The sequence below is a fragment of the Podarcis erhardii genome (assembly GCF_964252035.2).
Source record: "Podarcis erhardii genome assembly, chromosome: 17".
NCBI lineage: Eukaryota > Metazoa > Chordata > Lepidosauria > Squamata > Lacertidae > Podarcis > Podarcis erhardii.
Genome location: NC_138515.1, coordinates 5272619 through 5298502, shown reverse-complemented (window position 1 = coordinate 5298502; position 25884 = coordinate 5272619). Strand labels below are relative to the sequence as shown.

Here is a 25884-nt window from a genome sequence, read left to right as displayed (position 1 = left end):
GCGTGCTTTTGCTAATGGGGCCTCCCGCTGCCGCTGGCATGCAATTTCTGTTCTTATCCTGGGGTAAAGTTCTTAACCTGGAACAACTACTTCCTGGTTAGCGGAGTTTGTAACCCGAAGCGCCTGTAACCCAAAGTGTCTGTAACCCAAGGTACCACTGTACATAGAAGGCAATCTGCTAGCCACCTTCAAATATTTGGAAGGCATGAATTAGAGAGCCAGTGTGGTGTAGTGGTTAAGAGCGGTAGTCTCGTAATCTGGGGAACCGGGTTCGCGTCTCCGCTCCTCCACATGCAGCTGCTGGGTGACCTTGGGCTAGTCACACTTCTTTGAAGTCTCTCAGCCTCACTCACCTCACAGAGTGTTTGTTGTGGGGGAGGAAGGGAAAGGAGAATGTTAGCCGCTTTGAGACTCCTTAAAGGGAGTGAAAGGCGGGATATCAAATCCAAACTCTTCTTCTTCTTCTTCTTCTTCTATCATCCATAGATGATGGAACTAATTTGTTGCCTGTCACTCCAGAAGGTAGGATCAGAGAGTTCAAAAACAAAAAGGAGGATTTTTTACGAAACGTTAAGAACTTCCTGACCGTACAAGCTGTCCCCACACTGCCTTGGAAGATAGTGGACTCTCCATTCTTAAGAGGTTTCAAAGGAGATGGAGGACAGTCACTTATCAGAGGTGCCACAGCAGTGGATTTCCTGCATCACACTAAACTAGATTATCTTTTGAGATCCCTTTCAGGTCCATGATTCTAAGTGGTTACCAGTTGTGGCTGACCAGCCTTCACAGGTTGCCACCCACCAGCAATAGCAAGGCACAGCCACAACTAGTTCAACACTCGGACAACACCATTCAAAGGAACATTAATATATGGAGAAATAAGGAAGCATTGTCGCCATGGTAACGGCAGCATCCTTGGGTACTGACACAGAGGCCAGGATGATTTCTGATTATCTGTGTAAAAAAGGGATGGACAAATGAAGAGGAAAAGACAAAATAACTGGAGACGGAAGAAGAGACAGGACACTGAAGTGGAGAAGGTTCCAGATCTAGAAAATTGCCCTGGCACAGTTCTTGCCAGACAGGCAAAGGGAATTTGACAGAAGAGGATGGAACCCCAGTTTCCATTTCACTGCTTCATTTCACCTTGATGCTAAACGTCCAGTGTGTAATACAGTCCACTGCATTTTGGTGCTGGGGGCAGAAAACCCAAAGGGCGCGATGCCCTTTCCCCTCTGGCACAGCGGCAGAAATGAAGGCTATAGTGGATAATTTGCTGCCTTTAAAACAGCACTGCCTGAGAATGGCCATGCCACCCTGTAGGGACTGCTCTGACCCAACTGGCAAAATACATCGGGGCTCTAGCAGGCTGTAGTTCAGCTCTCTGCTGTTGTTTTGCAACAGGGTTCAAAGAGAAAATGAAGAAAGGATTCCAGGCTGGGGGAAGGGGTGCAGGAAGAGGAGGAAATGGCATGGAATGGGGAAGGATCATAAGGCTGGTGGCTCCCAACACTGACCAAGCACTTCTGCTATAAGCTGCATACAGAACTGCAAGGGGCTTCCCATGCTTTGGAGGGGGAGGAAATTGCAATTTCTGCCCATGCACAGGCAACAATGTTCTGTTTACACCTAACACAACCATACAAAAAAGGGAGCAACAATTCGCCCGAGAATAGCATCTTACAGCAATTGCCTCCAATTGATTTTTGAATCATTTTTGTAAAAGGTACGGGCTAAAGTGCTTTGTAAAAATTCAGTGTCATTGCCAGATCACTTCAGTGTTATAAAGTAAGAAAAAAAAACTAAATTAAAAACAACACCAAAGAAATCAAATGGCACTGAATACGAAAAGGAGAATGGCAGTGTGTGGCATCTGGTTTTGTTTTTAAAAAACCAACAACACTAAAGTACCTTTTTCATTTAAGTGCTTTTGCGTAACTATTTTAATTTTTTAAAAAGAGTATAGGCAGAAGGAGCAAATTAGAAGATTGACAGCTGGCTAAAATGTCACAGACCAGAAAGGTCACAGTGACATCTTTATAGCAGGTAGAAAAATAGTGCTTAAGGTGATCCGCAAGTGTAAAGACTGCCCTACAATCCTGTTTTAATTTTTTTAAAAAAAACATCTGTAGTCTGAAAGAAGCAGAAGGAAGTTGCATAGGTAAAAATTGCAGAAGGAAGACAATTTGACGAAGCCATCATGTAGATTTGCCATGAAAAGCTCGTAAACAAAGGTCCATACTAAGGTCCTAATACGGAAGTACCCGTGGCGTAAACATTTCTCCTTGGTTTGCTTGAATTGTCCATCAGCCGGACCTTTTCATGCTCACTGTACATTAGTGTCAATTGTAATGCATTGTGCTGCGGAAAAGCTGCCTCAGGAGCCCTGAAAAGAGCAAATGAGAGAAGCCCCAACCTAATGTTAGGATAGTCAATAGTGTAGCCCAGGGAGTTTTCCAAAGGGAATCAACCTGGCAGCATTTCAGTATTAAGAAGAATTAATCTTTCCTGGGTGGCCTTAGGAGAAATCCAACATTGCTCTGCAACAGGACAGCACAAGGACCTTCTCCTAAGCAACGAGATGAGGGGACTCCACCAAGCCAATTCCCTCCTGCTACCTTCAACACCTTGTTTCCAAACCTCCTGCTGTAACCCCACATCCACCTAAGAGCTGGGAAGAGGGTGCCCAGGAGTCCAGTCTGCCCACCTTCCCTCGTTTCAACACCCCAGACCTCGGCCCTATCAGGAAAAAAACAGAAACCCTGACACCAAGTATGACGACACCAGGGTGGTTATCTTTGTAATCTTTGGTCTGGTAGCCAGGTCCAAATTAGGTCCAAATTAGGTCCAAGTTAGGTCCAGGGACCCCTGACCATTAGGTCCAGTTGTGGCCGACTCTGGGATTGCGGCGCTCATCTCGCTTTATTGGCCGAGGGAGCCGGCGTACAGCTTCCGGGTCATGTGGCCAGCATGACTAAGCCGCTTCTGGTGAACCAGAGCAGCGCACGGAAACGCCGTTTACCTTCCCGCCGGAGCGGTACCTATTTATCTACTTGCACTTGGACGTGCTTTCGAACTGCTAGGTTGGCAGCAGCAGGGACCGAACAACGGGAGCTCACCCCGTCGTGGGGATTTGAACCGCCAACCTTCTGATCGGCAAGTCCTAGGCTCTGTGGTTTAAGCCACAGCGCCACCCGTGTCCCTAGGTCCAAATTAAATATGAGCAAATAAATTAGATTGTCCACTAGGGGCACCGTTGGCTTTTGGCACTCCAACTTGGGGCCACAACCCCCCAGGCACAGCGGGCATAGTTGGTACCAGGCAGAGGAACAGAGAAGTGAGGTGGAGGCTCTGCCCCCATGGCAGCAAAAAGAGCATGAGCCCGTTTGCATGCTTGGCAACAAAACACAGGAGACAGCCGGGCACCACTGCTGCAACGACAAAAGAGGGACGCCCAGAGTATCCTCCCGTAATGGCAACGATGACGAGACAGAGAGCGTGCGAGAGAGCGCTATTATCCTGGACCCACCCCCGTGCCCCACAAAAAAGTGTAAACCCAAAACTCCATGCAGTTTTTTTGTGACAAGCAATGGCTGGACACGGCCTGACTGCCAAAGAGGAAAAGAAGGCCAGGAGCTCTGTGCTCCTACCATAGGAGCTGAAAGCATGTAACGGTCCCTTGTGTTGTCGTAGCACCAAAACTGACCAACGAGGAGAGCTTATGCTAGCTCCGTGGCAACGGGCAGCCTCTTTCTGATCACCTGTTTCGTGGCCCCAGAGCCCAGAAGGGCCAAAGAGAAGCTCCCCATTCCAGGTTACTTTGTCATGACCACGAAGGGTTCCTTCCGTCACTTCCCCACAGCGATGGACAGGAGGTGTAGTTCCAGGATGAGCGAGGGTGAACAGGAGGGGGCGATGGCACGTCTCTGTCAGTAAATGGTCCTCCCTGGTAAGAACCACTGTGTCTTTGGGGGGGGCGGAGGGGGTTAGTGCCCCACTCCGCTGCTCTTCCCTGTCGTCACCCAGTCGACAATGATGAAACTCAGGCTCATCACCATGAAAATGAAGCCAAGGGCAGCAAAGCAGGCAGCCTGTGAAGGACAAAGAGGAAGGCATGATACCCGCCGTCCAGTTCCAATTACCTTGCAAGCTTCAGTGGGGAGAGAGGGAGGGGTTGCATGGTCCAAGTGGGGAGGGAAAGAGGGGGCTGCCCCCCTACTTGGAAACAAGAGTATGCCATGTTCTTCGATTCAGCCTCATTACTTTTATATGGTAAGGTAAAGGTAAAGGGACCCCTGACCATTAGGTCCAGTCGTGGCCAACTCTGGGGTTACGGCGCTCATCTCGCTTTATTGGCCGAGGGGGCCGGCGTACAGCTTCCGGGTCATGTGGCCAGGATGACTAAGCCACTTCTGGAGAACCAGAGCAGTGCACGGAAATGCCGTTTACCTTCCCGCCGGAGCGTACCTATTTATCTACTTGCACTTTGACGTGCTTTCGAACTGCTAGGTTGGCAGGAGCAGGGACCAAGCAACGGGAGCTCACCCCGTTGTGGGGATTTGAACCGCCGACCTTCTGATCAGCAAGTCCTAGGCTCTGTGGTTTAGACCACGGCGCCACCCGCGTCCCTTTTATATGGTACATTCTACCTTTTATATATACCTACATGCCTTACTACGGTATCTAAGGAGTCTCAGAGAGACCTGAAAACCAGCTGTGATTTAGTTGACAATTGCTAAAATGATTTTTTATGGGCAGCTAGAAGGTGTGGCGGACCAACTGCCTGTCTTCAACATACTAGGCTTGGAAGTTTCGTGGATGAACAGGTGTCTCCCACAGCCTAGAACTCCCAAGTCGTTCTCTTGCCACCTCAGCTCAATCTTAGCTTCAATCTCCTTCCTCTCTACCTATTCCCTTCCCTTGTACATATTTTTCGCTCCATAAGACGCACCTGACCATAAGACACACCTAGTTTTTAGAGGAGGAAAACAAGAAAAAAAAATTCTGAACAAAACAGTGGATGTATGATTTTTGTGGTTCATGCTGTGGCCACAGACATGTGATCTGATGGTGAATTTGGGGTGACCCAATGCAAAAATCCTGAGGATCCATGTGGATCTGTGCTTTGTAACCACGTTTTTGCACCATTGCAGCCCTAGGAAACAGTGGATGCATGATTTTTTTGGTGCAGGCTGTAGCCATGAACACGCTATGTGATCTGATGGTGAATTTGGGGTGACCCAATACAAAAATCCTGAGGATCCATGGCTTTTACTTCCCCTCTCCCAGGCAGCCTCCCCTAGTGTCTGTTATCTCTCTTCCGATCCCACCGATCAGCTGTTCCTTTCAACACCCCCTTCCCTCTTGTTTGCCTTAGTGTCTTTTCCTTAGCTGGAGCAGTTTTTTGCTCCTCCTTTTCTTCTAATTTCTCTCATTGCTTTAGTCTTCCTGTTTCCCCCCCTTTGCAAGTTTGCTGTCTTTACCTCCCCTCTCCCAGGCAGCCTCCTTTATCTCTAGTGTCCCTTATCTCTCTCCCCGATCGGCAAACGATCAGCAGCTTTGTTTCAACACCCACTTCCCTCTTTCAAAAAAAAGAGCATGATCTGCTTCTTGCCTCTGGGCAATTCAGCTGCAGGGACCACGCATTCACTCCATAAGACGCACAGACATTTCCCCTTACTTTTTAGGATGAAAAAAGTGCGTCTTATGAAGCTAAAAATATGGAGTGGAGTCTGTAGCCTGAAGCGTATGTAACCTGAGGTACCACTGTATATCTTTGCAAACTCATCGATAGGGCTCCTCTCTCTCTCTCTCTCTCTCTCTCTCTCTCTCTCTCTCTCTTTTAATGGAGGTCAACTGTCTGCAAAGCAGGATAAAAATAAATGCATTTTCAGCCAAGAAAAGCTTGGAACAGCTACACTTTCACCAGGCCTCCCATGGGCTAATCTCATCCTTGACTGAGCTCCCGCCCCCATTTCCTCTGGCCTACCGCGTTGAACCACTTTCCCTTCCCTCTAATGGGGACTCTCACATTCCCACCCACTGGCCAGCATCTGGTACCTGTATTTTGGATCTGGATCTCAGGGGCTCTTTCTCGTTGGGGATAATGCGGATGTAGAAGATGCTTGGGAGAATGAAGATGAGGCTGGGGGCCGACGTGGCTCCTGTGGGTGGAAGAGTCAGAAAAGGGAACATATTCTTGGGTATGTTAGGTTAACACCGATGCCATACATTCAAAGCAGCATCACATCCTGACTCTGAGTCTGATGTTGGTGATCAAAGGATCCCTGAATGAGTGTCTGGCAGACAGTAGCCCCTGAAACCAGGTTCTGCAGCACCAGGGCTTTCAAAGGCACACCCCCCCCCCCCCCGCGAAGGAACCAAAGGCTTCCCATGTCACCTTGCCAGTCCAACAGCTCAGGGAGCAAACCACACCAAGGAGCAAAGAATGAGTTCCAGTCTCCAGGTCAGAGGGTCAATCCTTTAAGAGACTCTCCAAAACAGGACACTATTCCCTCCCTGGCACGATCTCAAGAAAATCATCCACCCCACCCACTCCAACAATCTACACACACTTATTGGCACAAAAATGGAAGCAAGAAGAATTACTGACGAAAGAAGAATGGCGGGTGAAATTAATGGACTATGCAGAATTAGATAAATTAACAGGAAGGATTGGAAACCTGCAGGACCAGAGATTCTTAGAAGACTGGAGTAAATATATGAACTATTTGAAAAGCAATTGTAATGAACAGATTACGCTAGTAGGACTGCAAGAAGTTCTGTAAGGAGGACCATTTGAAATATTGCAAGAAAAATTATGAGGAGAATTATTAGTTAATGATAATTAAGAGTAATAGAGAAATTAAGAAATGCAGAATAAGTGATAAAGAATGGATAATCATCAGAGGATGTTGATGGAAGTCTAAAATGTTGCATAAGATAAGAAGTTATGTTAAATGATTGTTGGAAATGACATATATATATGAATGAAAGAAAATAATCCACACACATTGCGGATTAGACACAAATGCAAGGTTCCCTGTCCACAAACCCTAAAACTCACTGCCGCATGCTAAACCCTGCTCATCTCCAGGCACCCAATATCCAGTTTTTAAAAACAATTTTTGAGGTTGCTGATCACGTCATGAATGTTAAGGTGAAGCCCAGCCCTGAGCCCCTCTGCTACGCCTTCCTAACACAGGTCATACATACCAATGACTCCAAAAATGTCCTTGATGTTTGGCACGAAGATGACAAGAAGGTTGACAATAACGAGGAGACAGCAGGCAATGATGACATGGCGGACCCAGCTGAAATCCTTTTTGTGAAACAGCAGCTGCTGGATGGCCCTGCGGATCTGTGGTGGGTGGTGGGAATTGAGAGTGTGAGCTACACTGGGCAAAGAGGCACTAAGGGATGCGCAAGAGATCTCTGTCACTCTCTGTTCATATGCAAGTCTCCAAGGTTTTTAGCTTTATCTCTCTGCCATGGCAAAAACAACCAATAGCCTGTTATGGTGCCTTATCCCAGGATCAATGTCAGCCTTTACGGGGCACTGGGTTGTCTTTGCTCAAAGGCAGGGGCTTGCATTTATTTATTTTTATTTATTTGCAAAGAAATCCCTATACTGTCAATGCCTAGATACACATCATGGTAGCAAACAACAATTCAACAATTAAATTACACTGATAAAACAAATACAGAATGCATCAATCGAGCAACAGATCAGATCAGCAGATCGACGTAGCTGGATCACCTCTCAGGGAAAGCCTGGTTTAAGCCAGTGCCTAAATCAAATGTTTGAAATCTTCCGGCTCCCTGGATGTTGCTGAACGACAAGTCCCATCAGCGCTGACCAGCTGGAGTTGGTGGGACTTGTAGTTCAGCAACACCTGGAGGGCCAAAAGTTGCCTCATCCCTGACCTCAGAATATGGGTCCCGCTTCTGAGAGTGAATTGGGATGGCAGCAAGAGGGAGGCAGATCAGAGAAACTAACTGCAGGTGCTTTGGGGAGGAAAGTCATTCGATGCTGCAACAGGGCATGAAAAAGGCAGTCTCTTACCGGGAACAGAACCACAGGCACCGTGAGTGTCACAGCCATCAGCACAGCCAACCGCACAGAGAGGATGAGCTTGTCCATGGCGTCAACTTTGATATAAGTGTGCAGCATCTCTGCTTCAACACTCTCTGCCAGAAAGGAGAAGAGATATATCCATCAGTCCGAGAGGACATGAAATGACAGGGTCTGGGGCCAGATGGGAGGGCTTTTGACTGGAACTTCAGAAAGGTCCTTAAAAGGGTACTTTAGGATGCCATTAGTGCTCAAGCTGGCAAAAGATCTTGAGCTGGAGACAGGAGTGACATGGGGGTGTGGATTCAGGCTTTGTGTCAGCATCACTCTTTGGCCAGGAAAGGAAGAGATGTAGCGCAGCGAGAGAGAGGGCATGTGCTTTTTATGCACAAAGTCCCAGGTTCAATCCACATCAACTTTAGGTAGGGCTGGCAAAGACTTGTCTGAAACCCTGCCAAACTGTTGCCAATAAGATTTCCAACATGGTGCCCACGGTTGCCAATGTGCCCACCAGCATCTCCCATGGAACCCACAACAGGTCTCCATAAATACCCCCTCAAAAATCCACTGTGAATGACAGTTCACTCTTCCTGCTCAGCCTCTCCAACACTGAAGCCTTTATGTCACACCCGTGGCAGCCATTTTGTGTCATGCACACCCCGTGGCAGCCATTTTGTGATATATATATATATATATATATATATATATATGCGGAGTCGAAGCTAGCCTAACCAAAATCAACCCAGATGAAGCCAATAAAATCAGACTTGAAGTCACCAACATCCTCTGCTCCAGCAAACCACCCAGAAGCAATTTACACAAAGAAGAACAGAAAGCACTCACCAACCTGAGGAAAGACAACAACATAATCATTCTCCCAGCAGACAAAGGTAATGCCACAGTGGTGATGAACACATCGGACTACCAAGCAAAACTATCAAATCTACTCCAAGATCCTGCCTACAAACCTATAAAAACAGATCCCACCACCTACCTGGAAAAAACCACCAAATCCAAAATAAAAGCCTCTCCTATCAGTGAAGAAATCCAGCTAAGAATCATCCCCAGAGAAAAATCATCCAGATGCCCCAAACTCTACGGCCTCCCCAAGATACACAAAGAAGGAACACCACTCAGACCAATAGTCAGCTCCATAGGCTCACCTCTACAAAATCTCGCTAAATTTCTCGCCAAGCAACTTCAGCCCTATGCAGAATCCATCTCTTCACACGTACCAAACTCCTTCCAGTTCATAGAAACAATAAAGAAGCAAAACCTACATCCTAATGACCTACTTGTGAGCTTCGATGTTGTATCTCTCTTCACACAAGTGCCCATTAATGAAGCCTTGACAGCTATTCAAAACAAATACAATCCCCCCGAATACATCTTGGACCTGACCAACCACTGCCTAACCAACACGTACTTCATCCACAATGGACAAAGATACAAACAGATAGAAGGAGCACCTATGGGATCACCCCTCTCACCGGTCATCGCAAACCTGTACATGGAACACTTTGAAACCAATGCTTTAAACAAGTCAGAACACAAACCCAAACTTTGGCTCAGATATGTTGACGACACCTTTGTAATTTGGCCACACGGGAAAGAAAAACTGGATAGCTTCCTCACACATCTCAACAACTTACACCCCAAAATACAATTCACTATGGAAATAGAAGCCAACAACCAACTTCCCTTCCTTGACGTCCTAGTCTACAAAAAACCTGATGGCTCCCTAGGACACACTATCTACCGAAAAAAACACACACCAACCGCTACTTACATGCACAATCACACCACCACCCTGCACAAATAAACTCCGTAGCCAAGACTCTCATCTCCAGAACCAAACGCCTGGCTGACAAAGACCACTTGACAACTGAGTTACAGAATCTCTCAAACGTGTTAATTGCCAATGGATACCAGCAAAACAGGATTACGAAGCTAATCCAAAAGGAAACACCCCCCAAAAACCAAGACACAGAAGAAAACAATGGCATGGCCCTCCTTCCTTATATCAAGGGCACTACAGATAAAATTAGCAAAATCCTCCATAAACACAATATCAAAACAGCCTTTTGCACCAACCAAAAAATAGCCAATATCCTCAGAAACCCCAAGGATAAAATCCAGTTGGAAAACCAAGGGATCTATGAAATACCCTGCAAAGTCTGCCCAGCCACGTACATTGGACAAACAAACAGACGAATAAATGCACGTATCGCAGAACACAAGAATGCCGTCAAAAAAGAAGAAAAAACTTCCTCTCTTTTCCAACACATGAAAGAAACAGGACACGAAATTAATTTTGCAGATTCCAAATTGCTCTTTAACACGGAACATCACCACAAGAGAATAATCATGGAAGCCATCGAGATAGAGAAACACCCTCACAACATGAACAAGCGTGACGACACATCCCGCTTGCCAGACATCTGGAAATTAGCCCTCCCCACAAAAACTGACACCAGATCCAGAGACACACAGAACGCCAACACCAATCAACCACACCAGACCCAAACCCAGACCCTCTCCACAGATGAATTACAGACACCATCCAGTAGCCAATCCATGGTGGCACCTCCGGATGCTACACCCCCCTGCAATCCCTACACAGATCTGGCTGACACAAGCCACAAAACCACAGCTCGCCCCTATACACGAAGCCAAGCCAGAGCACAACTAAGTACAGTACAGCCATCTTCTCAGGAAAACTCTTCACAAAGTTCAAGAGGTCAAGACACAAAGACTTTAACAACTAATCCACACCTAATGACCCACCTAAGTGGTACTCAGGATATCACTCAAGAAACCACTCAAGATATCTCTCAAGTAATTAAGGAACAAAAGAAGAAAAGGCACACTAGCCTGGGAACTTCCTCTCTGCCCAGAACATTGGAGGCTATACACCACACCCCCTCTACAGTATTTATAGGAACTCAAACACTGAGATCCTGCTCTGTTCCAGTAACAAGAAGCCGAAAGCACCAGCCTGAAGATGACGAGTGAGACCTCGTCGAAACGTCGCCTAGACACCCCAACTTTTACACGGGAAGACACCCGAGGACACCAAAACCTGCATATATATATATATATATATATATATATATATATATATATATGAGATGTCCTCGTGGCAGCTATTTTGTGACTGATGCTCATGACACTTTCTTGAAATTCCAGGTCTGTTCCCTGGCATAAAAAGGTTGGCCACCATGTAAACGATGCTGAACCAGATAGACCAATGGTCAGACTCAGTATGAGCCAGTCCGGCCAGGAAGCATCTTACCGGGGGGGGGGGCCAGAGTGCATCATGTGATACTCCTAGACCAATGAAAAGTTTTCATGTCAGTCTTGTTCTGAGCCAATAAAAGACTCTGCTTTTTGTGCTACCCAAAGATTGCTTCCCATCTGCCTTGCCCCCAGCATGACAGGAGCTGAACCAAACAGGATCTGCACACATTCCCTTAGGAATTTTTTTTATGACAGTTGCCTGCATGCTCAAAAAAAGAACGTGTACACCTTTTCTTTCAACTTGGTTTGCACAAAAAACATGCAAGTGCAGGAAGACCAACCAGTTATGCAACTCATTTTTTATTTTGTATCCGATATACAGTGGTACCTCGGGTTACATACACTTCAGGTTACATACACTTCAGGTTACAGACTCCCCTAACCCAGAAATAGTACCTCAGGTTAAGAACTTTGCTTCAGGATGTGCTCCGGCAGCGCGGCAGCCCCATTAGCTAAAGTGGTGCTTCAGGTTAAGAACAGTTTCAGGTTAAGAACGGACCTCCGGAACGAATTAAGTACTTAACCCGAGGTACCATTGTAATGTTCTAGAAGTGCATCCTATCATGAGTGTACCATTGAGTGGGGAAGTTATTCTGCGTACACTATACAGTGGTACCTCGGTTTACACACTTAATCCATTCTGAGAGCCAGTGTGGTGTAGTGGTTAAGAGCGGTAGTCTTGTAATCTGGGGAAGGTTCGCATCTCCGCTCCTCCACATGCAGCTGCTGGGTGGCCTTGGGCTAGTCACACTTCTCTGAAGTCTCTCAGCCCCATTCACCCCACTGTTTGTTTGTTGTGGGGGAGGAAGGGAAAGGAGAATGTTAGCCGCTTTGAGACTCCTGAAGGGGAGTGAAAGGCGGGATATCAAATCCAAACTCTTCTTCTTCTTCTTCTTCTTCTTCTTCTTCTTCTTCTGAAGTCTGTTCTTAAATTGAAACTGTTCTTAAACTGAGGCGCGCTTTCCCTAATGAGGCCTCCTGCCATCGGTGCCCTTCCACCATTCAGATTCCGTTTTTAGACTGAGGTAAAGTTCACAAACCGGGACACTACTTCCGTTTTTGCGGAGTTCGTAAACTGAATCGTTCGTAAACAGGACTGTTCTTAAACTGAGGTACCCCTGTACAGCAATAGTAAATTAAATACAGGCCCCACCCCCATTCCGTATTCTTTGAGGTCCAAAAGGACCTGTGCATCAGCGATTGCGCATCAATTGAATGTGCCTAAAATGGTCACCACCTGCAACTAACAAAGTGTTGCCGTTTCATGACTCTTGAGGTCTGATGCTACTGCTTCATTCTACCTCATAGGAGGGACGGCTCTGTTCGCTTCTCTGTTCCTGTGCATGAAAGATAATTAAATGGTTTGTCCCCCATTATTACCTACTGAGGGAGGTTGTTCCTTACCGTAGAAAGTGAGGTAGCCAAAAATGGCGGTCAGCAGGTACATGACAAACATGGCGAGGATGGAGACATTTGCTACATTCTGCATCCGACGTTTGGAGGCCCTAGGCAAGGCACAGAGAGTTCACGTCTACTGTTTATAACCTATACTTAGCCCCAATCCCTTTTCAGAGCGGTGTGGGGTAACAGAACCTAGGATTTCTGGCTCCCAAGCCCTTGCCAGACAATGGAGATTTGAGGTCTATCCCATTCAAGATGGAAACCCTCAGTCAGTGCTGGTCCCCAAGCACCAATCAAAACACAGCACGCAAACACGACAGGTTCCCCCTCCAAGGCCTGAGAGGGTATCCCAGAAGCCTCTGGGGCAACCCCTCATTTCCCAAATAGAAGGGCACCTACCACTCATGTGACCTGGGGGTGATTCCAAGTGGGTGTGGTGATGTTTTATGATGGCTGGGTGGGAATTCAACCCCCAGGCAGTATCCCGGATTCAAGAAGACTGTCCTTGCTCCCCTGTGATGTGCTCCTCCTATTCCAGCCCCCCACTTTCCCCCGTTAGAAGAGACCCCTGTAGTTTGGGGAAACTTATTGCAGAAAACAAGTGGGGAGAGTGCTGTTGGGCTCACGCCGTGTTTGTGGGCTTGTCCACAGTATTTGGCTGGCCACAGGATACTGGACTATCCCACTGGCATGATCCAGCAGCCAGATTCTTCTTACATTTGGAGAGTTTCTGTCCAATGTTTCTTTTTCTTTGGGGGGTGTCAGGGAACTGCCATCGGAGCCAGAGGGAGAGGGAGGGCTCCAGAGGGATTCCGGAGAGCGTCCCGGGAGGGAGAGAAGGAAATCAGCCTAGCACCAGTGGAGAAGAGGGGCAGATGGGGGATCGGCAAGGCGGTCCCATGACTCCTTGCCAGGGACCAGCGGGGAGAGTAGGGGTCCTCCGCTGCCTATGCCCTCCTTGCGCAGAAGGCTTCCGCGCAGGGAAAGTAGGCGGAGACTAGGCGTCAAAGAGCTTCTTTGCTGGAAGAAGTTCAAGAAATGCCCACTGACGGATTCTGCCAGCGATTGAGTCAGCCACGGGTGAGTGGCTGTCCGGACAGAAAGGGTTCACTCAGGCAACCCAGCCAGGTGTGGCGCCGATTTACGCATGAGCAACCCCTAGAACCATTACAGGGGGAAAGGAATCTTTTGCACTTTCTCCTACCCTCCCTCCTTCCTCACCCCCTTTTAAAGAGTTGAAGAAGAACAGGCTTCCCCTCTTTTAAGCGTCTATCATGCCTGCAGTTTACGTACCTGCGTAGCTCAGTGTAAATGGGCAGAACCTCTGGGTGGCAGACAAAGGCAAATGCCAGGATGGGGATGGCGTAGGCCGTCTGTGAAAGGAGAGGGAGTATAAATCAATTCTCTGCTCCACTTGCCACATCTGAAACCCAGAACTTCCAGCATATCCTTTCTGCGTTTTTTGAGGGAGGGCAGAATGCGTCTTGCTCCAACAGCAGTTTCAGTGCACAGCGCTTGGTGCTACCGGAGCTGCAAAGACTCTTGCACTGCTGTTTCCAAGCACCCAACAACTAGCTGGCTCTCAAGCACTTTGGTTAAGCTCTGTGCATTGGACTTTGGCTCACCCATTCACACTCACCCATTTACCTCCATACAGTGCAGTGCAAATGGGGCTCCCTTTCTCACATGCAATGTGGAAATGGCAGCTGATTGGGCTGATGGAACAGCAACACAAACCTCTACTTTGCCTGCCCAACTGGCTGTCAGGTAAGCAACACAAAGCACCCTACCCTTGCTTTGCCATTCTGACTGGCTTCTATACAGTGGTACTTTGGGTTACAAACACTTCAGGTTACAGACTCCGCTAACCCGGAAGTAGTACCTAGGGTTAAGAATTTACCCCAGGATGAGAACAGAAATTGTGTGGCAGCAGCAGGAGGCCCCATTAGCTAAAGTGGTACCTCAGCTTAAAAACAGTTTCAGGTTAAGAACAGACCTCTGGAACGAATTAAGTTTGTAACCAGAGGTACCACTGTACTGGCAAGAATGTGACATGCAGAAGCCAATTGGACTGGAATCAGAGGCCTGATGAGCCGTATTTGGTCTGGGGAGTGGAGGTTCCTACGCCTGCTATTAAACAATACTAAAATGAATTGAATTATTTTTGGGATCTATTACTTCTGACTATTGCTGCTACTGTTGTTGTTGTTGTTGTTGTTGTTGTTAATAAACATATTGGGGCAATGAAAACAGGAGCTACAAATTCAGAAGCTACTGGCAAAACTGAAAAGCAATGGCAAACATTGACGTCAATGCCATGTTTAAATTTCCAAAATGGAAGGTATATATTTACACATTTTTCTGTGCTCTTCCCCTTCCTGTGTCTTACCATTACAGTAAGGTTTTGACACTAGGGAATCATACTAGAGTTTGGCCATCCTTTGCTTCACAACTGGTATATGAGAATTCATGGCAATCTCTGCAGATTGAATCTTTCTAAAAGTGAGAAGATAAATTACCATTCTAGCGCATCAAATGCTTCATTTGCATCCATGAACTCCACAGTGGTTTCTTCACTATTATAGCATTACGGGAATTAATTATAGCAAAGGCTGTTCTGATATTACCTGAGAAGTTTGTCCCTAAATATGAAACTTGTTCCTGAAGTTTGTACTTACAGACTGTCTTTTTAAAAACTGCTCAGTCAATTATGCAGGGAAAATTCAGCAGGTCCCAGTTCAGTAGGTCCATACCAGGAACTGGCAGCCTGTGACCTTAGGGTCACATAATGAAGAGTGGGTGAAATGAGTGCCAGGGGAGTGGCAGAAAAGGAGGGTCTCCACCCATTTTTTGCACCAATCCTGCCCACCACTAGTATGCCACCCCTGAGGAGAAGTGGCCCTTCATGGAAAAGGTTGCCCATTCCTGGTTTGAGCTACCTTGATATGTTTTATGGATAAAAGTAATCCTAGCTTCATTCCAGAATTACAGTATCTGATGTTTACATAAACATTTTGGAAACAGAATTGTCAGGGGTTGGCTTCGTAATTTCTCAAACTTTTTGGAGTCCTCTGTCCATAGGAATCCCAAGTGAGCCAGTAGTTTTTACTCAAGTTTGCTTGGCATTCTTCTTCCTCACTTACTGGAGAATAAAATGTCTTCCTTGTATTTCTGAAGTAAAAGGTAAAAGGTAAAATAACCCAGGACAGTTAAGTCCAGTCAAAGGCGACTATGGGGTTGTGGCAAAAATATCACTTTCAGGCTGAGGAAGCCAGCGTTTGCCCACAGACAGCTTTTCTGAGTCATGCAGTCAACATGACTAAACCGCTTCTGGCGCAATGGAGCACCGTAACAGAAACCAGAGTGCACAGAAACACTGTTTACCTTCCTGGCGCAGTGGTACCTATTTATCTGCTTGCACTGGCATGCTTTCAAACTGCTAGGTTGGCAGGAGCTGGGACAGGGCAAAGGGAGCTCACCCCGTCGCAGGGATTCGAACCGCGACCTTCTGATCAGCAAGCCCAAGAGCAGAGGTCGGCAATCTAAGCCCTGTGGGCTGGTTCCAGCCCCAATGGGTTCTGGATCCGGCCCACAGATGGTCCAGAAATCGTCGCATGGTTCTGATTCATATCATTCGGAAATCGCTTCTGCACATCCCAGACGCCGAAAATTACTTCTGCACAGGCGCGGTTTTCTGCATCTGGGCATGTGCAGAAGCGATTTCCAGCGCTGTGGACATGTGCAGATGTGATTTCCAGCTTCACGCTGCGCCGGCCCGGCCCACGGACGATCTCCATGGGAGTGATCCGGCCCATGCCCAGTATGCCTTGCTGACCTCTGCCCAAGAGGCTCAGTAGTTTAGACCACAGCACCATCTGCGTCCCTCCTTCAGACCCACGTCTGAAGTACACACACACACACACACACACACACACACACACACGGGTTATCAGATCTCCCATAAAAACCTACAAGTTCACTTCTAAGCTCCTCATTTGATGCAGTTTCTCTATGCCTTGCAGCCACTTTTTAAAAATAACTTTTTTTACTCAAAATTAAAACAAAACATATTATCCAGAAACATATCATCCTTATTCCTCCCCATTTTTACTCCCTCCCCCCACAGAACTCACCCACCCCCACCTCCCGACTTCCCTCAGTTCCAGTCTTTGATTTCTCTAAAAATGCTGTTTTCTGCATGTTACACAGCTGTATAGATCCTCAAACTATTTAGCTGATTATTATCAATAAAAAGTTTGTGAATGTTTATTCAAAATCAGCCAAGGAGTCCAGTTCGCTTTGTTGCGTCTTCAAATACTTTGTAAAGGGTTCCCATTCATCTTTAAAGTCACAGTTATCCTTGTCCCGTTGCTTGTATGTCAACCTTGCAGCCACTTTTAAGTCACTACACATCCCCCAGAATCCTTTTCAGGATCCTTCCTACTAACCTGGGAGTTGACAGTGAAGACTTCAGGAGCACAGACATCATCATCATCATCAGACCCCAAAGTGCCATTGTTCCCATTATAGTAGACAGGGGGCTTTTCAGAGTGCGTCCCATTGAGGGGGCAGGGAATCTCAAATTTCTTGTAGATCACCTTTAAGGCGGGAATGAAAACTGATGTTGAATACCAAGCTTGGAAAAGGAGCAAGGAGTGGGGGGAGAAGCTACCCCAAAATCCATTTCCCCGTTAAGTACTAGGAGCCCTGGATACCCATTTCCTATTACACCTGGCAGCTTATAAAGAAAACACAATTCTCCAGGTGGAGAAAATTCCCATCAACTCACCGAGATGAGGAAGAAACACATACAGGTGAGGGAGAGCCCACTGGTATAACCAAGATAACCTGTGAGGAGAAGGAGGGAGGGAGGGAGAGAGAGGGAGAGGGAGAGGGAGAGGGAGAGAAAGAGAGAGCACATCAAGCTTCCACATAGAGTAAATGATAACAAGGATTAGAACAGGTCCCCTGTTCAGTTCTTTTCAACCTGCTTGTAAACAATGCCATTTCTTGCTCAACATGTTATCTCCATGCCATGGGTAGGCAAACTAAGGCCCGGGGCCCAGATGCGGCCCAATCGCCTTCTCAATCTGGCCCGCAGACGGTCCGGGAATCAGCTTGTTTTCCCATGAGTAGAATGTGTCCTTTTATTTAAAATGCAACTCTGGGTTATTTGTGGGGCCTGCCTAGTGTTTTTACATGAGCAGAATGTGTCCTTTTATTTAAAATGCATCTCTGGGTTATTTGTGGGGCATAGGAATTCATTCATTTTTTTTTTTTCAAAATACAGTATGGCCCACCACATAGTCTGAGGGACGGTGGACCGGCTCACGGCCGAAAAAGGTTGCTGATCCCTGCTCCATGCCAACAAAAACAGCACCTGTTGCACCTCTCTCTCTATCGTTCTGCTAAAAGGCACAAGAGCCCTGATCACAAACAAACAAACAAACAAACAAACAAACAAACAAACAGGGTTAGGGCTAGGGGGAATACTTGAAATTAAAATTTCTGCAGTTTTGCCGGACTAGGAAGCACATTTAGGCCGCCCTATAGAGGGGAAGTTGGGGGGATAGGGTGAACATATTTATTGGGTGCTTCCAGAACACCACTATTTTGTGACAGGGTTCAATGGCGCACCAACAAATTCAAGTTGCACAACTTAAGGTGAATAGGCACTGTTGCAAAGCAAACCCACTTCCCCTAAAAGAATCGACACTTTTTTCGCAATAAGGAAAAGTGACAGAAAAATGCACTGGATAGCGTGAGATAACGCTTGCCCGACTTCCACGCAAACAAATCAGAACCAAGTGTTACATGAAAAGCTATTGCTGTCTAACCTCTCTGCAAACTGTGTGCCAACAAACCAGAATGAATGCTCCATAAATAGGTTGGCTGGAAGGGACTGCTGTGATTCACATGGGCAAAGGTCTGCTTGCAGTGGAGACAGTGGCTTCCTTAAAAAATATTAATTACTTGATCAGGAAAGGGCGTGTGTGTGTGTGTTGTCTGTGAAAGGACCCTCTTAATGGTGGCCACGGACCACCCTATCTTCATTCCAGGAACATTCTGGGAGCACAGAGGTAAGTGGCAACCTACTCTAGAAGTAAACTTTGACACCTATTTATTTACTTAAAATAAATTTCTTAAGACTGGCCCAACCCCCTGCAACAGGACATACAGATTCTTCTTCACCCGCAACATTTCCCATGGGCATGCAAGCTGATAGGGAAAAGTAATTCCCCAGAGGAGGTAGCAGGTTTGACGGGACAGTGTGAGAACAGGATGCTACTCATATGCCAAAGCTGATTCCCTCCAGCAGAGGGCGGGAGAGACACAAATAACATTGCCTTCAACTCTCAGGGAAGAAGGAAGGAAATGTTCACTGCAGTGACACACACACACACACACACACACACACACACACAGGGCCGTCTTTAGCATATGCACCACCGGGGTGCAAAGATCTGCCCAGTGCCCCCAAATTAAACATTATTATGACTCACCCGCCGGAGCGCCACTTGCAATCATGCATGCTGCCATTGCTGCCTAGCATCTGCCCGATCAGCGGAAGCAGCCACCTGTCACTCACAATTGCTGCAGCGGCAGCCAATACACAGCGGACATTGCCGCAGTCACCAATCCCCCACCAGGTAGATAGTTTAGAGCTTAGGCAGCTTCAGTGACAGGTGCCTGCTGCCCCCCAGAATTCGGCACCCAGGTGCCCCGCACCCCTGGGTAAAGACGGCCCTGCAGACACACACCGTGGCTGGGCCATTGCTTATCCAAGTGTACCCAAGCAAAACACCAGGGACAGATGCTCTCTACCACTTACCCAAATGTTTCATCATAGCCAGGGGCAGGATGACACCAACACTGACAACGATGATCAAGACATTCCCGTTCATGTACCACTCGCTGAAAACAAACAATATCAAGGTCACAACAGCCAATGGATGCTATGTGTTCCCCCTCAGGTGAACAGAGCCAAAAGTAAGCAGGACTCCTGTCCTTTAACCGTTGCATCCAAGAGGGAATTCGGGTAGCTTTTCTCGCCTTTGTGCAATGAGCTTGAATTCCCCCTTCTGCACAGTGGCTGGGAAGCACAGGGCCCTGGTTCTCCTTGGCACTTGCTCACTCAATCCCGTCCCCTCCGTTAAGTCTATATGGATATTAATGAGCAAGAACAACCAGCAGAATACTTCCGAGACAGGAAGCCATGTTACAAAAAGCAACAAACGCATGTGGCACCCTCAAGGTCTAGCAGCTTTTATAAACTTTTGGAAAGCTGCTGTCCATGTCATCAGAAAGCTTGTGCGCATGGCAAATGCCTTTTAAAGTTATTTCTGCTGCAACAGACTCAGGTTTGCCATTCCCTGCTACTGTAATGTGCTCTGCATGGGGCTTCCCTTGGGATGGATCTAGTAGCAGATAAGGCAGAATTTTACACCAGTGCTGAGGATGTGCACTGGTTGTCAGTCAGCTACCAGGTCACGTTGAAGGTCTTGTTGACACACAAAGCTCTGAAAAACTCAGGTCCAGGTTCCCTGAAAGATCACCTATCTTGTAAGCCTTTGCGGCATCACACCCTACAGAATATCATAGGGCGGTGGCCCAAAACAGGCACTTTGTTATTGCCCCTGCAGTGTGGAGTGTGCTTCCCTTTGTCATACAGGTGGCTTCATATGCCTTGGAAAGAATTATCTTCTGCCCAGGCTTTCCCTGACCCATATGATCAGACCCTGTTTTCCATCCTCTGGATTTCTGGTTCATTGATTTCTTGCATGTTTTTATGTGTTTCTATATTGTGGTTTTGGCACATGGGTGGCGCTGTGGGTTAAACCACAGAGCCTAGGACTTGCTGATCAGAAGGTCGGCAGTTCAAATCCCCGTGACGGGGTGAGCTCCCATTGCTCGGTCCCTGCTCCTGCCAACCAGCAGTTCAAAAGCACGTCAAAGTGCAAGTAGATAAAGAGGTACCGCTCTGGCGGGAAGGTAAACGGCGTTTCTGTGCGCTGCTCTGGTTTGCCACATGCTAGCCACATGACCTGGAAGCTGTACACCGGCTCCCTCGGCCAATAAAACGAGATGAGTGCTGCAACCCCAGAGTCAGCCACAACTGGACCTAATGGTTAGGGGTCCCTTTACCTTTATATTGTGGTTTTAACTGTTTTAATATGGATTTCTATTTTATTTTTTAATGATATACTGTTTGCTTTTAGACAGCACTTCTTAACTAGGCAGTTTATAAGATATCTTGGGTACCAAACGCTAGGAAAAGCCCTCTGCCAGAAACCTGGGAGATCCAGCAGCTCTCAAGACGAGATGGAACAGCGCTGGATGAACCAGACTGTATAAGGGAGCCTCAACAGAATATTGATAGCTTTAATTTTTAGTTTTCAAAAACAAACTTTCCTAACCCCAGTGACTCTAAGTGGAGGCATGAGAATAAAAAACCACAAAGCATCTTCTAGACCAGGGGTCTACCCTGAGACAGCATTTTGCGGGAAGTGAATTTAACTGTACACAGTGACCACCCCGCCCCCTTTTAGTCACTCCGCATAATCAGCCAAAATACAGTCATGCCTCGTGTTGAAGCAGCTTCAAGTTAAGTATTTTTGGGTTGCACTCTGTGGTGACCCAGAAGTAATGGAGCGCGTTACTTCTGGGTTTCGCCGCTTGTGCATGCGCAAATGCTCAAAATGACATCACGCGCATGCGCAGAAGTGGTGAAACACGACCCGTGCACACGCAGACGCGCAGACGCATCTTACGTTTACTTCAGGATGCGAAAGGGGCTCCGGAACGGATCCCGTTCGTATCCAGAGGTACCACTGTACAGTGGTACCTCGGGTTACAGACACTTCAGGTTACAGGCACTTCAGGTTACACTCCACTAACCCAGAAATAGTACTTCAGGTTAAGAACTTTGCTTCAGGGTGAGAACAGAAATCGTGCTCCGGTGGCGCGGCGGCAGCAGGAGGCCCCATTAGCTAAAGTGGTGCTTCAGGTTAAGAACAGTTTCAGGTTAAGAACGGATCTCCGGAACAAATTAAGTTCTTAACCCAAAGTGCTGAAATGGAACACTCAGGATGAGACGGTGAAGTCTGCTATGATTAAATGGGCACAGGATGTTGGACATAATATCATGTTTGCTGACTGGGAACAGTTATGGACCACCGGTTTGAAATTTACGGCATGTAATGCCTTAAGAGAGAATATTATGAAAATGATTTACAGGTGGTACATGACCCCAGTCAAGCTTGCAAAAATCTATCATTTGCCCGATAACAAATGTTGGAAATGTAAAGAGAATGAAGGTACATTCTTTCACCTTTGGTGGACGTGCCCAAGGATTAAGGCTTTTTGGGAAATGATTTATAATGAAATGAAAAAGGTATTTAAGTATACCCTCTTGAAGAAACCAGAGGCCTTTCTCCTGGGCATGGTCGGCCAATTGGTGTTAAAGAAGGACAGAACTTTCTTTTTGTATGCGACAACAGCAGCAAGAATACTTATCGCAAAATATTGGAAGACACAAGATCTACCCACTCTGGAAGAATGGCAGATGAAGATGATCGATTACATGGGATTGGCAGAAATGACCGGCAGAATCCGAGACCAGGGAAAAGAGTCGGTGGAAAAAGATTGGAAGAAGTTTAAAGACTATTTGCAGAAACATTGTAAAATTAAGGAATGCTAGAGTGATGTTGGAAAGTAACTAGGTGGTTTTCAGCCGTAATGCTTAAGAGATAGAAAATAAGGATTTGAAATAAGTAAAAGACCTAATGGTGAGGATTTGCTGAACAAACAATTTGAAATGGAATATAAGAAAGGGTGGTATGAGGAGGTCTGGAAAGTAAGGTAAAAGAAAATATGTGAATGGAATCTATATGTGTTCTTTTTGTTTTTTCTTGTTTTTAAATTGTTTTTAATTTTTGTATTTTTGTATTTCTTTTTTTTCTTCTTTTTTTTTTTTGTTATAATGTACTAATTTTGAAAACTTTAATAAAAATTTTTTTAAAAAAGTTCTTAACCCAAAGTACCACTGTATAGGTGTAGCTTTTCTTTTCCTTTTGAGTGAAATGGAAGGCAAGTTTTCTTCTACCATGCTCCGTGAAGCCCACCAAGGATCCTCCCAGCTTCCAGGGCTACATTCAGCCGGCACAATGGACACCAGAACTCTGTATCTTGGCATCATCTTTTCTATATCTATCTTTTCAATAGCCAGTGTGGCAAAATGGTTAAAGTACTGGACTAGGAGCTGGGAGAGGCCAGGGTTTGAATCCCCACTCAGCTGTTCAACGGATGACTTTGGGTGAGTCACAATCTCACAGCCTAACCTACCTCACAGGGTTGTTGTTAGGATAAAATTGGGGGTGGGGGGGAGAGGAACCATGTACACCACCTTGAGACTGTTAGAAGAAAAAGGTGGTCTATAAATATATAATAAGTAATAATATTTATTCAACTCACGGGCCCACTTTCTCCAACAGTAGCAGCCCTGGGCCTCAAGGGTGACTGAGCGAAATTCTCCCTCACCCCAGAAACTTAGCATTTTGATTTACTGTTTTTAACAGCTGGGAGTGAGAGGTTCAAACAACATGTTACACAACACAGCTATGTGAAACATTAGCCAGAGGTTACTTTGCTACGAGGCAGCCTTGGGGACGGGGGGGTGGGGGCCTGATTTTTGGTGCAGTAGCGGCAGGGAACGGAGGGGCGCTTAACCTTCTTTCTGGTCACTTTCCTCTGCAAAAACTCCTTCTTTTCCAGCCACTTTTTCTCCTTCCCTTTATCTAACTCTGGACTGGATAATGTTACAAGACAGCTGCGTTTCGATGTGGTAGTTTGGCCCCAGGTTCAAAGCGAACATCAAGTACAGGTGTCAGGGGGCAGGTTGTAATTCACTTGGGGACCAGGGAGAAGAGTCGGTGGAAGAAGATTGGAAAAAATTTAAAGATTATTTACAGAAATATTGTAAAATTAATGAGCTTTAGAAAAATGGTGGAATGAAGTTATATGGCTTTGGCAGAAATGTTATAAGGAACTAGGTACAGATAGATTGTTAATGTATTAAAAGGGGGAAAAACAAGGTTAGAATATGTTAAGATTAATTACAGGACAGAAAACAGAGGAAGATGGAAAGGAATTGCTGAAACAGTTAATTGAAGTGGAATACAAAAAGGGAGGCGTGAGGAAGTCAATGAAACAAGTGAATGAAAGCTAAGTTTGGAAATATTGGAAGTGTTTTTAATTGTTCTTGTTTTGTTTTGTTAATTCAATGTTCTATGTAGTGTTTTTGTTTTTGTATTGTATTATATTGATTTGTTTAATTCTTTTTTTCTTTTTGTAATCTTTAAACTCTTAATAAATATTATTTTTTTAAAAAGGTTGTAATTCACTAGGGGGGGATGTGCCCTACGTATTTCAGTTTGAGGGGGGTCGGGTCCTCCAATTCAGGACACTGCTGAGGCCCCAGAAACTCTCCTGCTCAGGGAAGGCATGTGAAGAGGGCAGAAAGCCCCACGCTGGGAGCCATTTATAGAAGGGAAATGGAGCCAAAAAAGGCCAGCTGCTTCCCTCCATAAAACGGCTCTGAAGGCCTCACAGCAGACCTAGCTTGAAGGGAAGGGCCAAGATTGGGGGGAGGGAGAGAGAGAGAGAAGGGGAAGAATCCTGATCCACTTTCATCGCGGGTCACAGTGGTCCTACGATGGCTCCAGAGGGAAGGTCAATGCGGGTTCAGATCCTTAAAATAACCACGGATGTGATTGGGTGCTGCCCCCAAGTTGACTTTGAGGTTGGTGTTCTCACTGGCTCGAAAACGGATTTTAATTTAAAAATCTGTTGCCCATCGTTAAATAAAATAAAAACAACATTAAGTTGAAATCACACACACACAAAAACTCCTGTGGAATAAGCCAAGGAATGCGTCCAGGCAGGGCCAGGGAGCCAGGGATGACCTTCCAGGACTTCAACTCCCATCAGCCCCCACCAGCAGAGCCAGTGGCCAGGGATGCTGGGAATTCTAGTCCAACTGTATCTGTAGGGCTGCAGGTTCCCTATGTCCACACTAGGGGTTGTGGAAATGGGTGTTAATTGCTTTAGTAGTACTTCGGGGTCAAGTCTGGTTGTCCTCAACACGGTGCCTATAGCAGTAATGATGCTCAGGAAAAGAGGGAGGAAGAGAAGGAAGGAACTGAAGACCGTGTGTGTGTGTTTTCCTCTTCCTCTGGGAGTTTGAGCTATTGTTGTTGTTTATTCCCCTCTTTTTCTTGACAACAGCGGGGTGGGGGGAGTGTTGGTGTTTGGTCCCCCTCCTTGCAAGGGCTCTTCTGTATATACCTGAAGAAGTGAGAAGCGAAGTTACAGAGAACCAGGCAGAGGGCCTTCTCGGTGGTGGCGCCCGCCCTTTGGAACGCCCTCCCATCAGTTGTCAAGGAAATAAACAACTATCTGACTTCTAGAAGACATCTGAAGGCAGCCCTGTTTAGGGAAGTTTTTAATGTTTGGAGTTTTATTCTGTTTGTAATGCTCTGTTGAAAGCCGCCCAGAGTGGCTGGGGAATAAATAAATCATCATCATCATCATTTGTGGTTGTTTTCCCCTCCACTCTGGAAGTTTGTGCAGGGGCGGACTTTGGCAATCTTTCACAAAATGGCGCCCTGAGCAAGGCCAAAATTTGGCACCCTCAAATGGATCTCCTCAATAGTGGATCTCCTCAATTTGGTGTCCCTCAGCTTGGCACCCCGTGTGGGGCAACCACCCACACCACCCTAAACCCGGAATTGGTTTGTGTTTGTTGTTGCCCTTCCTCAGCTCTGGGGCTTGGATGCTTCCCACCCAAACACCCAAGTTCTATTTCTTGGTTTGCCATCCCATTTCCCCCTGCCAGCCACACTTCTTTCTGGGGTCTGTTTGCTTGCTTTCCAACCTCCTTCTCTCTGGGTGACAGATGTTTTTGTCACGTTCCCACCCCTCTCTGCACACACACACACCCTGCCTTGGAAAGATATGGCCTCTGTGCATTTTCCCTTTTTCCTGCTCCCAGCCAGGCTGCCTCCCTCTCAGCATCTACAAAACACCCCCCCACACACACACATTGTGAG

General features: G+C 46.5%; 1 protein-coding gene across 3 annotated transcripts in view; it reads right to left on the bottom strand.

Annotated features, from left to right (window-relative positions):
* Positions 1-1874: 1874 nt before the first annotated feature.
* The window catches only part of SLC38A5 (solute carrier family 38 member 5), a 70086-nt gene continuing 46076 nt past the window's right edge, over positions 1875-25884 (bottom strand). For all 3 annotated transcript variants that reach the window (XM_081845298.1, XM_081845296.1, XM_081845297.1), the window contains exons 8-16: positions 19608-19690; positions 17565-17623; positions 17224-17373; positions 14069-14148; positions 12779-12879; positions 8066-8190; positions 7216-7360; positions 6061-6164; positions 1875-4091 (exon numbers count right to left, since the gene is read on the bottom strand). In XM_081845298.1, coding sequence (XP_081701424.1) covers positions 3987-4091; positions 6061-6164; positions 7216-7360; positions 8066-8190; positions 12779-12879; positions 14069-14148; positions 17224-17373; positions 17565-17623; positions 19608-19690 — 952 coding nt within the window. In that variant the 3' untranslated portion in view covers positions 1875-3986. The remainder of the gene's footprint in view (positions 4092-6060; positions 6165-7215; positions 7361-8065; positions 8191-12778; positions 12880-14068; positions 14149-17223; positions 17374-17564; positions 17624-19607; positions 19691-25884) is intronic.